The 11,672-nt window shown below is 34.3% G+C and overlaps 2 protein-coding genes across 4 annotated transcripts in view; one reads left to right on the top strand and one right to left on the bottom strand.

The window, feature by feature from the left end:
* The window catches only part of LOC107043849, a 34,816-nt gene extending 34,365 nt beyond the window's left edge, over positions 1–451 (bottom strand). The window contains exon 1 of the mRNA XM_015265506.1: positions 298–451. Within this exon, the coding sequence (XP_015120992.1) occupies positions 298–306 (9 nt within the window). The 5' untranslated portion in view covers positions 307–451. The remainder of the gene's footprint in view (positions 1–297) is intronic.
* LOC107043848 (microspherule protein 1) lies at positions 12–9,575 on the top strand. Of its 3 annotated transcripts, none has more exons than XM_015265504.1 (5): positions 12–199; positions 4,129–4,290; positions 5,111–5,687; positions 8,308–8,943; positions 9,042–9,575. In XM_015265504.1, the coding sequence occupies exons 2-5, from the start codon at positions 4,148–4,150 to the stop codon at positions 9,144–9,146; spliced, it is 1,461 nt and encodes a 486-aa protein (XP_015120990.1). In that variant the 5' UTR covers positions 12–199; positions 4,129–4,147; the 3' UTR covers positions 9,147–9,575. The 3 variants fall into 3 exon arrangements, with proteins under 3 accessions (XP_015120990.1, XP_015120989.1, XP_015120987.1); XM_015265503.2 differs by lacking the exon at positions 12–199 and adding an exon at positions 1,862–2,099; XM_015265501.1 differs by lacking the exon at positions 12–199 and having other exon boundaries at positions 3,817–4,290.
* The last annotated feature ends 2,097 nt before the right edge of the window (positions 9,576–11,672 follow it).

The raw sequence follows: 11,672 nt of genomic DNA, 5'->3' as shown, positions 1-11,672 counted from the left end.
TGGAGAAAATTTCCCAGTTTGTATTTTTGTACAGGTAAAACTGTCCCTCACCCGAATTTTCAAGTATTGGTGCTAAGTTATCGTCGAGTTCTAGTTGTGCAATGAGAGCTCTGTGATCACTATCATAAATTTTTGTTGGGACTCTTCCGTTATCTAAATTTGTGAAATTTAGGCGACAGTCAATTAGTGCAAGATCTAAGTAAGTTTGGTGTTCGATATATGTATAATCGTTGGGGGGAATTATATTCAATTTTAATCTATGTTCGTTAACGAGTTCCCGAAGTCTGAGATTTCTACCTCTATCATTTGAGTCGTAGTCTCCGTAGCAGGGGTTCCTACAATTCAAATCTCCCATCATGACGTAGAATGCTCTGTCGCTGAACAGCTTCAGTTCATTGAAGAGTATGTTAAGTTCATCGAAGAAGATATTCTTCCTGTGGTCTTTATTGGTGGCATAACCACTGATGCAATATATAGATCTGAAATCTAAAGTTTTTATTTTAATAATTGAGTATTCGAGAATTTTGTTGTTTTTAGAATTGGGATAATTAATTGTTGTGAATTTGATATCTTTTCTAATTAGTATCGCAGTGCCTCCAGAGAATTCAGAATTATGTCTGTCTTTTCGAATTAATTCATATTTATCTAATTTTATTTTGTGTTTAGCATTCAGTTTTGTTTCTGACAAAAACGCGATATCTATATTATTTTTTTCCAGAAATTCTTGTAAGAAATATCTTCTCTGTTGTCTAACAATTGAATTCACATTAATTGAGGCTAGGTTTAGGTGATTTAATTGTACTATATCTTGATAAATATCGTTGTTAATTTGTGGGTTGATTACCGCCATTTTTAGAAATTTTTAAATGATCCATAATGATTTGGATATTATCTTTGTTTTTTTCTACTTGAGCAGAAATAGGGTTTAATTTATCATTGAGTTTATTATCGAGAGCCTCAATGAGTATGTCTTTCAATTTGTTAGCCCATTGTGGAGGATCATTTGGGTTATTTTGGATGTTAGTCCTTACATTATTCATGGGGATATGATTTCTTTGTGTATTATTAATATTTTGTACTTGAGAAGCTCTATTATCTGCGGATAATGTTTTCTTATTACTATTTTGCTTGACTTTCTCCGCGAAAGTGGTAGAAGGGGTCACTCTCGCGGCATATTTATTTAATTTTAGAGATTTATTGTTATTAATTATTTCATTGCGTGAGTTGATAATGTTCAATGCACCGGTAAAGTATATACAACCTCTCCAGTTAGCTGGGTGACCATTTTTACCACAGTTCGCACATTTAAGTAGTTGTCTTTCAGAATTGTCCTTGAGAGGGCATTGACCAGGCTCGTGTGTTTGCGCGCATTTCACACAGCGATATTCCAAAGAGCAGTTTCCAGCTGAGTGGCCTATTCTTTGGCACTTCTTGCATTGGAATGCTGCCTTTTTCTTTAGAGGTTCCCATTTTATTTTTTGATAAAGCAAGTATTTGATTTTAGTTAAGTTAGGGACAATTGAATCATTTGATAATTGGATTAGATAAGCAAAAGAGCTGTTTTCTTATTCAATATTAGTTTGCTTAGCTTTATTATCGTTATATTGTCTATTTTGAGTTCATTGATTGCATCAATAATATTAGCTTCTGAAAAATTCCCAAAAAAATTTTTTAGAACAATGTTCTTATTCTTTTCATTTTTGGGAGTATACGTATAGAATTTTTCCTCATTATCGATTAATAATTTTTCAAATTCTCTATATGTTATGATATCATGTGCTTTAATAGTGACAAAGTCAGAGTTTTGTGCTTGACTTAGATGAAACTTATCTTTAAATTCTCCATTGTTGTGTGTTGCTAGTATCTCGGCAATCTCGTGTAGCTGTTTCCCTCTGGCCTGGAGTGGAGGGGGGCGGGAACTGCTAGGCTTTGGTGCGTTTCGGGTATCTTGGCCTTTCCTTTGTTGTGGATGAAGTCGTTGACTAATCTCGGGTTCTTCACCTTGGGTTTGCAAATCGACATCGAGGTTTGTCGTTTCATCGAGTTCGGTGCCCTGTGGTGTCCTTGTATTGCTAGACGCCTGTGTAGACTTCAAAGAGGTTTGTTTGTGTTGGGTATCACGTTTGGGCCTCTTTTTCTTATTATTTGGGGATTCTTCGGACGCTATTGAAGAGTTCTCGGAAGAATCGAACTGTTTCTCGATATTTTGTTCCATTTTCTGCGAGTTTGATGAGCTCGCTTGTGAGGGAGAGAATGGAATAGGCGATTTGTATTTGTTACCATATTTCATTCTCATTCTGTTCATCTCTTTTTCCAGTGTAGCAGCAGTAATGTTTGTTACTTGCGTTCTACCCCTTTTTCCTGGGGTTAAATTATTTAGGTGGTCCATAGCCTTACGTTTTGGATCACTCTTGTTATCACGTGGGAGTAGACCGCGTCCGCGTCCTCTGCCTCGCATCTTATTAGTAACTTTTGCTTTGTTTTAGCCTGGCTCTTCCACAAAAGTTATTTATTAACACATTTCATTCTCATCTTTTTGATAATGAGAATTTGTCTCAACCCAATGTGTTATAATTGTTGGACTTTAAGTACGGTTTTTATACAGATAGTTGTTTAAACTCGTACAAACACACTCTCGCGTCTAAATAATATTCTTTAGCTTTGCGGAGATGCGTCCGTCCTGTATGGCTTTTGCGAGCCGACTGTCGGGTGCTCTTACCATCTGAGCTACCAGGACACTTACGAATTTCACTCTCAAATTGACTCATACCCGAGTGGAAATTTTGTTCAGGTCTTGATCAGAAACTGATCAAATCCGATCCGAAATTCTGATCAGCGCTGCCTTACGGTCGGAATGACAAAAATATTTATTCTGTTCATCGAACTGAAAAATCTTCGGAAAAATGATCTAAAATTCTGAAAAATATTGGCATTTAAGATAATATCCATTTGAGAATTCAAAAATTAGGATATTGCTTTGATTAATCAAAGGGATTTTGTAGAGGGGTTTTGGAACAATTGTTCCGAAACCCCTCTGCAAAATTCCAGATAGCCTAGGAGAATTGGTTAAACGCAGGAATTTTTTTAAAAAACGCATTTTAACACGGGCTCTTACGGGAATTCGGAAAAAAAAATTAAAAATCGAAAGAAAAGTCTCCATTTACTGCAAATTTCGCACTTGGGTGGAGCATTCATGAAGGAACATAAAAAACAATAATCCAAGAAAATTGACGGTCACATGACGAGGCATTTATGACGGCTGTCACAATTCCCCTCCTCTATGACCGTCACAATCTCCCAACAAATCTGACAGTCTTTTTTCATCTTTAGATGAAACAATTTTTTCCATTTATGACTGTCACAAATCAGCAGTGAAGCGGTAAATCGGGTCAAGTCGATTTTGACTATTGGCCAGTTTTTGACAAATATCTCGGAATTTAAAGGAGATAGAAAAATTTTTGTCGCGACCTTTTTTGTAGATCCAATTGAGGGTTATAAAAAAGGTCATACGAAAAATGCTATCTCTTAGATTGCGAGATATTTATCAAAAACTGGCCAAAAGCCAAAATCGGCTTGATCCGGTTTACCACTTCACTACTGAAATTAGAAATTAGTTATGACCGTCATTAGGCACCTATAAGATGTTTTGACAACAATTTGCTTCCAAATTATTTGTAACCATCATTTTTAATTAAAAAATTTGCGCGTCATATGACCGTCATAAGACCGTCATAAGACCGTCATTTTAGGTCAAATGATGCAGGCCCGAAAATGACGGTCATAGATAAACCTAGCTTTACGCGACGACACCTGCCCCCCGGTCCATCTACATCTATATATATCGATGTGTTTTCATAGATTTGAAAGTTGTTGGTCATGAACGTGGAAAGACCGAACAGCTCCAATTTTTCGTGTTAAATTTTGTAATAACAATCATTTATTGCATTCAATGACAACAGATATCAAAATCAATGAGTTCTCTATACTGTTGTTGAGTTGACAGAATATAAATCCAGTCTCTTTCAAGAAAACTGTGCGGCGAAAAGTTCTAACCTCAAATTCAATTACATTTTCGAATTTTTAATACCATAAACAACAATAAAACAGAAAAATGAATGATCCAAGTAGCTCAGGGGCCCAATCAGGAATGTTAATACGTGATGAGTATGGGTTCCATGAAACTCCATCAGGATTGCCTTCATCGAAAACACCGGTGTCCAAGTCGGCTTGTTCAAAATTACCGTCCTCAGCATTAGATCCTTCAAAATCATCTGCATCGCAATGTCGCAGGTAGTTTATTCATTTATTTATTATTTATAGATACCCAACATCCCTATTAAGGGGAGACTACCATGAGTTTTGAAAGTCGTGGGTTATTGGAAAGCCATTTCTCATACATTGAAGATGGATTATATATGGCCTAAAATGAATAATTAGTGTGATTAAATTAATTGTTTATTGTTCGTTTGCCCCGCAGACGCTTCAAATGTTAAAAATAGTCCAGGGCGTCCAATTTTTGAGCTACAGAGGTTTTTTTATTCAAAATTTTTGAAAAAATATGTGCAATAACAATTACGAATTTGTTTTTCGAAACTTAACTCCTACACAGCTATTTTCATTATTTTTTTAATACAAAATTGCACCATTTATGTAAAAAAGCCTGAAAAATGTTTCTAAAAGAATCGAGAATATATTTGAAATATTTTAAGGATAATTTTTCTGCCTATTTTACATGAATGGCGCAAATTTTTATTTCAAACGAAACGAAATTATATGTGGAGGAGTCGAATTTCAAAAAACGAATTCGTAATTATTATTGTACACATTTTTTCAAAAATTTTGAAAAAAGAAATCTCTGTAGCTCAAAAATTGGAGGCCCTAAACTATTTTAAACATTTTAAGCGTTTGCGGGGCAAATGAACAACAATAAACAATTGATTTTTTTGCACGAATTATTCATTTTTAGACATATTTCATCGATCTTCAATGTATGAGACATCTCACTCCAATCGCCCGCGACTTTTAAAACTCATAGTAGTCTCCCCTTAGAGCATTGACTAAAGTTTCGTTGGAAAAAAGTGAACATTAACGTTTTATTAACAAAATTCAGCTCAACAAGAACGTTAAAACGTAAGAGGTTGAATAATTCAGCGGTGAAAACGACGTCCAATCTCCAGCCATCAGCACCAAAGTCTTCCAGATCAAGTGTAGGCACGAGAAGTAAAGCCGGATCGAACGCAACGTTTGATGATTTTGCTATTCCATCAATCATTACACCAGAAACCGTGACAAAATCAGTGGTTCAACCAGACAGAATAAAAAAAAAACAAACAGGATCTAGTGCTTCCTCTGGAGCTGGTCGAAAGAACTCAAAGAACAAAAATCAAACTCACTTTAACCATGCACTCAAAGGTCTAGGGAGATGGAAGCCCACAGACGATCTAGCTCTCATCACTGGTGTTGAGCAGACAAATGACCTCAAAATAGTGCACAAAGGTACAAAATTCTCTTGTCACTTCACCCTACAGGAGGTTCAGCACAGGTGGCATGCTCTGCTTTATGACAGTGATGTTTCGAAGCTTGCAGTCCAGGCCATGAGGAATTTGCATCCTGAGGTGATTGCTAGTGTCCAATCAAGAGCATTGTTCAGTAAAGCTGAAGAATATCTCCTGGAGACCGTAAAATTAGTAAGAAAAATACATCACTCGATCCTACTAACATAGTTTGGAAATATATAACGTTACTGTATGTCTTTGCTTTTGAATCAATTTGCAATTGTTCAGCTTGCTCATTTTCTCATTTTGATTGAATTTTTTGATTGAATTAAAAAAACCATTAAACATTAAAGAAGGGAATTTATCCACATCTTTGTGACGTCATAAGAAATGATTGGATGGGATTTGAATGAGGCAGGAGGGGAACCGGGATTACTCTCAATATGAATAACCAGAAATTTTTCACTGAAAAAAAATGGATAATCCAGACCGGGATTTGAACCCGGGACCTAAATTAGAAAATGAGAAAATTTTATAAACTCATATAAAAGTTTGGACATATTGCGATTTTTCCATTTTACTGATATAATTTTTATAACGCGATTTTTCAAAAATAATCTCAACAACTAGTTTCGTGACTGATTTTCTGTATTGATGATATTAATACGAATAACCAAAATGGAAACATTCGGGAACCCACTATCGATGCTGTTATGTCTGGAGATGTTGTCAGCGTCGGAGGACGACTTTTTATATTTTAATTTTAATACTGTCGAAATATAATTCATGAATTACCAATAAAAGAATAATCTGAAGGGTTTTCTTTCATCTCTTTTAGTTTTTATTATCAGGATGCCGCTATGCAGTCCTTTTCAGGCGTAAAGATTAGTTCAAGTTTCTGTTTAGAATAGATAGATTAATTTGATTTATTATATTTGTTTCAATTCATTGGTTTCAAAATTTTAACAGATTTAATATTTAGTTGATTAGACGTTTTCAGATACAGAAGGCTACAATTTTAACGGAGCTATAAATTTTACTGTCGAAATTTTAATAAAATTATTATAAATGATTTTGCATTGATTACTCGGTTTCTGATAATGGATATAGATTTTACAATTATATTGAAAAATATTCAATACTATAACTAATGTATGAATTCTTCAGTAAACTAATGATTTCATCACCGGCAATGAAACCATATGGTGCTACTTTCAATTAGCCTATCTTCTTTCACTCTTAGATAGGGAAGAGTGAGGCAAAATGAAACAGTCGAAAAATGACTGACGCAATTCAAGCAACAAAAATTGTTTTTGTTCAATTTTTTAATCAATTTTTGTAATTCTTGGGAGTACTGATGAGAATGATAATTTTCTATTTGGCATCTAATGCAATTGATTAGGCCGATTACACTTTTCTTTTTTCATTCAATTGAAATTCAGCATCACATTTTCCTTTTTTCCCGCTCTGGGTCTCCCCTGTAGGGATTGAGGTGTCGTCGGGAAGGTAACAATCCGCCAACAAATACAATTAAACTAATAATTACAGATTTATTTTCCGCGTCAAATTAATACAAAAGTGAAGAGAAAATAATATGATCCGACCAAGTGTGATTTACGAACTGTACTGTTATACTAAATTATATTCGCACGGAAAGGTGTCAGCGAGGCTGCCGAATATCCTTACGATTTGACGAATCCGAAAAGAATACGCGTGGCACTGAAGGTGCAAGTGAGACAGCCAATGCCTGTGCTCGTTGTTAGCCAGTGTTTGCGTGTTAGGATGTAGCGAGGCGCTACACCCCTGGGCCTTCCTCGGGCCTTTGGATTTTGCTGTTTCATTTTCTTTTCAATTAATCCATTAACGAAATCATCTCCCGTCAAAACATCTCAATAATTTTTCATTCTACTGAATGTTATATTAATATTATACTCATTAGTACTCTCAAGAATAAAAAAGTTGATAATCAAAAGTTAATAAAAAATAAATTTAACAAAAAATAAATTTTTTGCTTCAATTGCGTCAAACAGTCATTTTTCGACTGTTTCATTTTGCCCCACTCTTCCCTAAGTAATAAAAGTTTTCGTAGAATTGAAAAGTTTACAAATAACTGAGCTGGTATGAAATGCGAAATAAAATACTGAAGGTCCCTTATATGCAAGAAAAAACACTATTCTCGATTTAAGGATGCATCAGTATCGCTACGCAGTCTCACCCGATGGCTATCTACTATTAATTCGATAGGTTACCACGCATAGTATCGACTTAAGCGAATTACTATATAGGAAGAAACGCGAAGGTAGATCGATTTTGTGAACATTTTCCACCAGTAGTTGAATAATTTCGCGATCACTAAGAAACTTTAGATTCCTCTCAAAGGGAGGGAAGCCCCCTTTAACACTCGACCACTCGGGACGCGGAGCGATAAACGCCTGATTCAATATATGATTTTAATTATGGAATTGAACGATGACCCAATAAATTGTGTCGTACAACGATTGAATTTTTCACTGATCAGTTAGCAACAGCATGGACTGTGTTGTCTTCGATTTCGTAAACTTTACGGGTGGCAAATGTATGTTGAGGGAATAAAATGGGGAAATGACGACGGAAAGTCGGTCATTTCACAATTTCATTATACCAATTTTATAACAATGATGAAGTCCTAATAAAATAATTCAATAATTATTTTTGGACATTACAATGCATTGAAAATGCATTAAGGCACCGCAGAGTAGGAAATGTACACTTGTACACCTGTGCTCTTCTACTCATTCTCTATTATTAATTGTATTCTTCTTTATCCACTTAGATACCTGAGCCAACGTTGGAGGTCTTTCGAAAACTCTTGGAAACAAATCCCCAGACTTTTCACTCAGCGCGAACAGCTAAAGTCCTGATGTACCACTGGCAATTGATGAAACACTATCAGTTACTCCCCGATCAGAGTGTCCAACTTCTCCCAAGTCATGATAACGTGGGGAATTTCTCTGACACTGAAGATATGATAAATGATAAAGAATTGGCTGATCAGAAGAAAGACTTGTTTAACATTGAGATGGCAATTGCAGACAGGCATAATAAAAGGAAAATAAGAGTATTGGAGAATGAACTTAGCAGATGGCTCGTGCGTGTTGATAACCTGACAGGGGCTATCCCACCGGATTTTGACAATCAGACATTGGCAATACTCAAGGGAAAACTCGTCAAATATTGTATGAAGTCCGAGGAAATTACTATTGGCAGATCAACGAAGGATCACAGTGTCGACGTAGATTTAACATTGGAGGGACCCGCTAGAAAAGTGTCACGACGACAGGCCACAATTCGTATGAGAAGTAATGGGGATTTTTTCTTATGTTCGGAGGGGAAACGTCCAGTTTTCGTTGATGGCAGACCCATTCTCGCTGGCAATAAATTTAAACTCAAGAATAATAGTATCATAGAGGTAAATTTAAGGATCCAATTGGATTTATATTTTTTATTCAATTGTTCGATTAATGATTCAATTGTTGAAATGATGGATTTTTTCTGTTTTTAATACAGGTCGCGAGTTTTCAATGTGTATTTCTCATAAACCAGGATTTGAGGTCAGTAATTCGTCAGGAATGGGAACGAAATTTTAAAGCACAATTGAAACCTTTGAAGTAGAAAAAATGAAAGTAATTTTGTTTCTCTACTCCGTCAAGACGAGTCATCCACTATTCAGAGCATTATAATCTTTTACTCATTATTATTTCTATAGTATTATTTGAAGAACAGTTTTCACTGCCGTCAGTATTCGTAAATTATTTGTATGTTATAATCTTGCTCAAATTCTATGCAGTCGACTGGACCTTTTGTTCCTGCAAAGCGACCGGTGAAATATATGTCGCCACCAGCTTCTTATCTCATTTTTCCTCACTAGAAAAATAGGAAGTATTTTGAAACAGAATTATGCATTGTAAATAATCAAATCTGTACATATTTTTGATACAATTTAGTATATTTTTTATAATAAAATCTGTAGATATCTGTACAATAATAATTATTTGAAAAGAAAGCAGTTTAATAAAACAATACAACTAATGTAAAAATGAACATCGCCAGAAAAATGCAAAACTTGACGAGCAGGCCGAAAAGTGCAAATGTATCGAGTGGAAAGGTTTGAGGAGGTAAAAACAGGATATTCGTGATTACTATTATCGCTGCGATAGTTGTCGGGGTTACTTTGCAAGAAGCAATTAGCCCAGTAGCCATAGGAAATTGGTGTAATTCGCATGTAGTAATTATAAAATCCCTTCGTTTTATTTTGACATACATTTGATGGGAATTAACTCATGAATTATTTACGGTAGAAATCATACTATTTGACATAACGAGTCAAATACGTGCCGAGCATATAAATGAAAAAATTTAAAACCTCACTTACCGCATTGAACGATGTAAAATCGTTTTGCTACAAGCATATAAGGTATATGCATTAGTGGAAACGCGAAATATTTTATTTTAGTACTAACCATCTTTTTTTTTTTATTCTTGTATCAACTTACAGTGAGTTATTTACAAACGTTTGGATGAATATCAGCAGGGATCGGAACAATCATCAATTTCAAAATAAGTTAAATTTAGCTTATGTTAACTGATAATATTACCCAACAATTTTCAATTACCAAATTAATCGTCAATAGAATATTCGAATTCCGAAATAATCTATCAGCCAGTAATCGTGTCAGAAGTTTGACCATTACATGTCTAANGTCAATAGAATATTCGAATTCCGAAATAATCTATCAGCCAGTAATCGTGTCAGAAGTTTGACCATTACATGTCTAATTGAAAAATCCTTTACGAAATTTAGAATTATTTACACAATAGTTAGTAGAAAATTTTAGTTATAAATTATTTTATTATTTTCAAATTTCAATTAAGATGAAAAAAGCCATAGTAATAGAAAGGTACAAATTCTAATAATATTACAAAATATTACAAATGTAATGATTGTTAGTTTTGATAAATTCATGTACAATTTTAATTGGTTCCAGTCTTTTGAGAATAAGGAGTGAATCTGGTAAACGGCCTTGGCCATTTGTTAACCATCTCTTGTTTGAGAATTTTCTGAACAACCCGGGCTGTCGTAGATTTTTCCACTACTACTTTTTTTGTCAACATTTCATTATTTTCAAGAATATAATGGAATTTTCTGGAACGTTCTAATTTAGAAGGTGTTGCCACTAATTTTTCCAAGCTAGTCAATTGAAAATCTATTTATTCATACTTTTATTGAAAACAATTAATAATGAAATAATTCAATTAATTGGTTGCAATTGATTGAATGATGGCTTATAAATTTGTTTGAATGTCCCTTTGACCGAGTTCGAAGATAAAAGCGATAGTACTAATCGTTCTTTTGATTTATTTGAAAATTGGCAAAAATTTTATATTTTTTGAAAATCAGAATTCCGGAGATATCTTTAAATATCATGCTTCAAATGAATTCAATCACAGCTTAAAAAGTTTGTTTTAATGCCATCAAGTTGAAATTAAAAGATTATTACGATAGCTATATTGGTTGATTTGATTTTTATGATTGTTGAAAATTTCGAATTTTTCATGAATTTCCGTGAAAGAGAGCGTTGTGTCTAAGGGTTTCTTCAAATGTACTGTTTCAAATTCAATCAAGTATGTATAAATATTATTTTTCTATCAACATTTTATCGAAGGACTGAGAGGAGAGATAAAACTGTAAAAAGGACGATCAGTTGCACAGAAGAAAGGGATAATAAGAATAACGATATGATGATAAAATTCAACTAAGTTGAAAATCTGACAAAATTAGCTAAAAAGGAATCTTATACAATTTAAAAAAATTAAATAAACAGTGAATTATACATGTCAGAAGGAAATGATGTGCAAAATAACCATTCGGAAACATATTGCTAATTTATTAGCAAAAATAACTATACTATATACAATACAAGAGCAATTTTCCACTTGTTTAATTGTCAAAAGTTTCGGTAATGAGTAATTTTGGAGAAAAACCTCCAGACTTTCGAAAACTTTGTTTCTCCGAAAATCAATGCATCAACATTGAAGCGCGAGTGTAGAGGCAGCGACCTCCACCAATGTTCTGTTCTCCGGATATTTCCCGTGACTTTACGAGACCCGAATGTCCCGTTTCAGACAGCATTTGGACGC

This window comes from Diachasma alloeum, unplaced genomic scaffold, assembly GCF_001412515.2.
Source record: "Diachasma alloeum isolate Michigan unplaced genomic scaffold, Dall2.0 Dall_scaffold_00643, whole genome shotgun sequence".
Classification (NCBI taxonomy): Eukaryota; Metazoa; Arthropoda; class Insecta; order Hymenoptera; family Braconidae; genus Diachasma; species Diachasma alloeum.
The sequence above is the reverse complement of the archived record's forward strand: the minus strand, read 5'-3'. Positions and strand labels throughout refer to the sequence as shown.

Bases quoted from the DNA above. Each gene is read 5' to 3' on its own strand.
- LOC107043848 (XM_015265501.1), top strand. From the start codon at position 4,112: ATGAATGATCCAAGTAGCTCAGGGGCCCAATCAGGAATGTTAATACGT. The intron at 4,291-5,110 runs GTAGTTTATTCA...AACAAAATTCAG, and splicing joins TCTGCATCGCAATGTCGCAG to CTCAACAAGAACGTTAAAAC. The intron at 5,688-8,307 runs GTAAGAAAAATA...TTATCCACTTAG, and splicing joins TCCTGGAGACCGTAAAATTA to ATACCTGAGCCAACGTTGGA.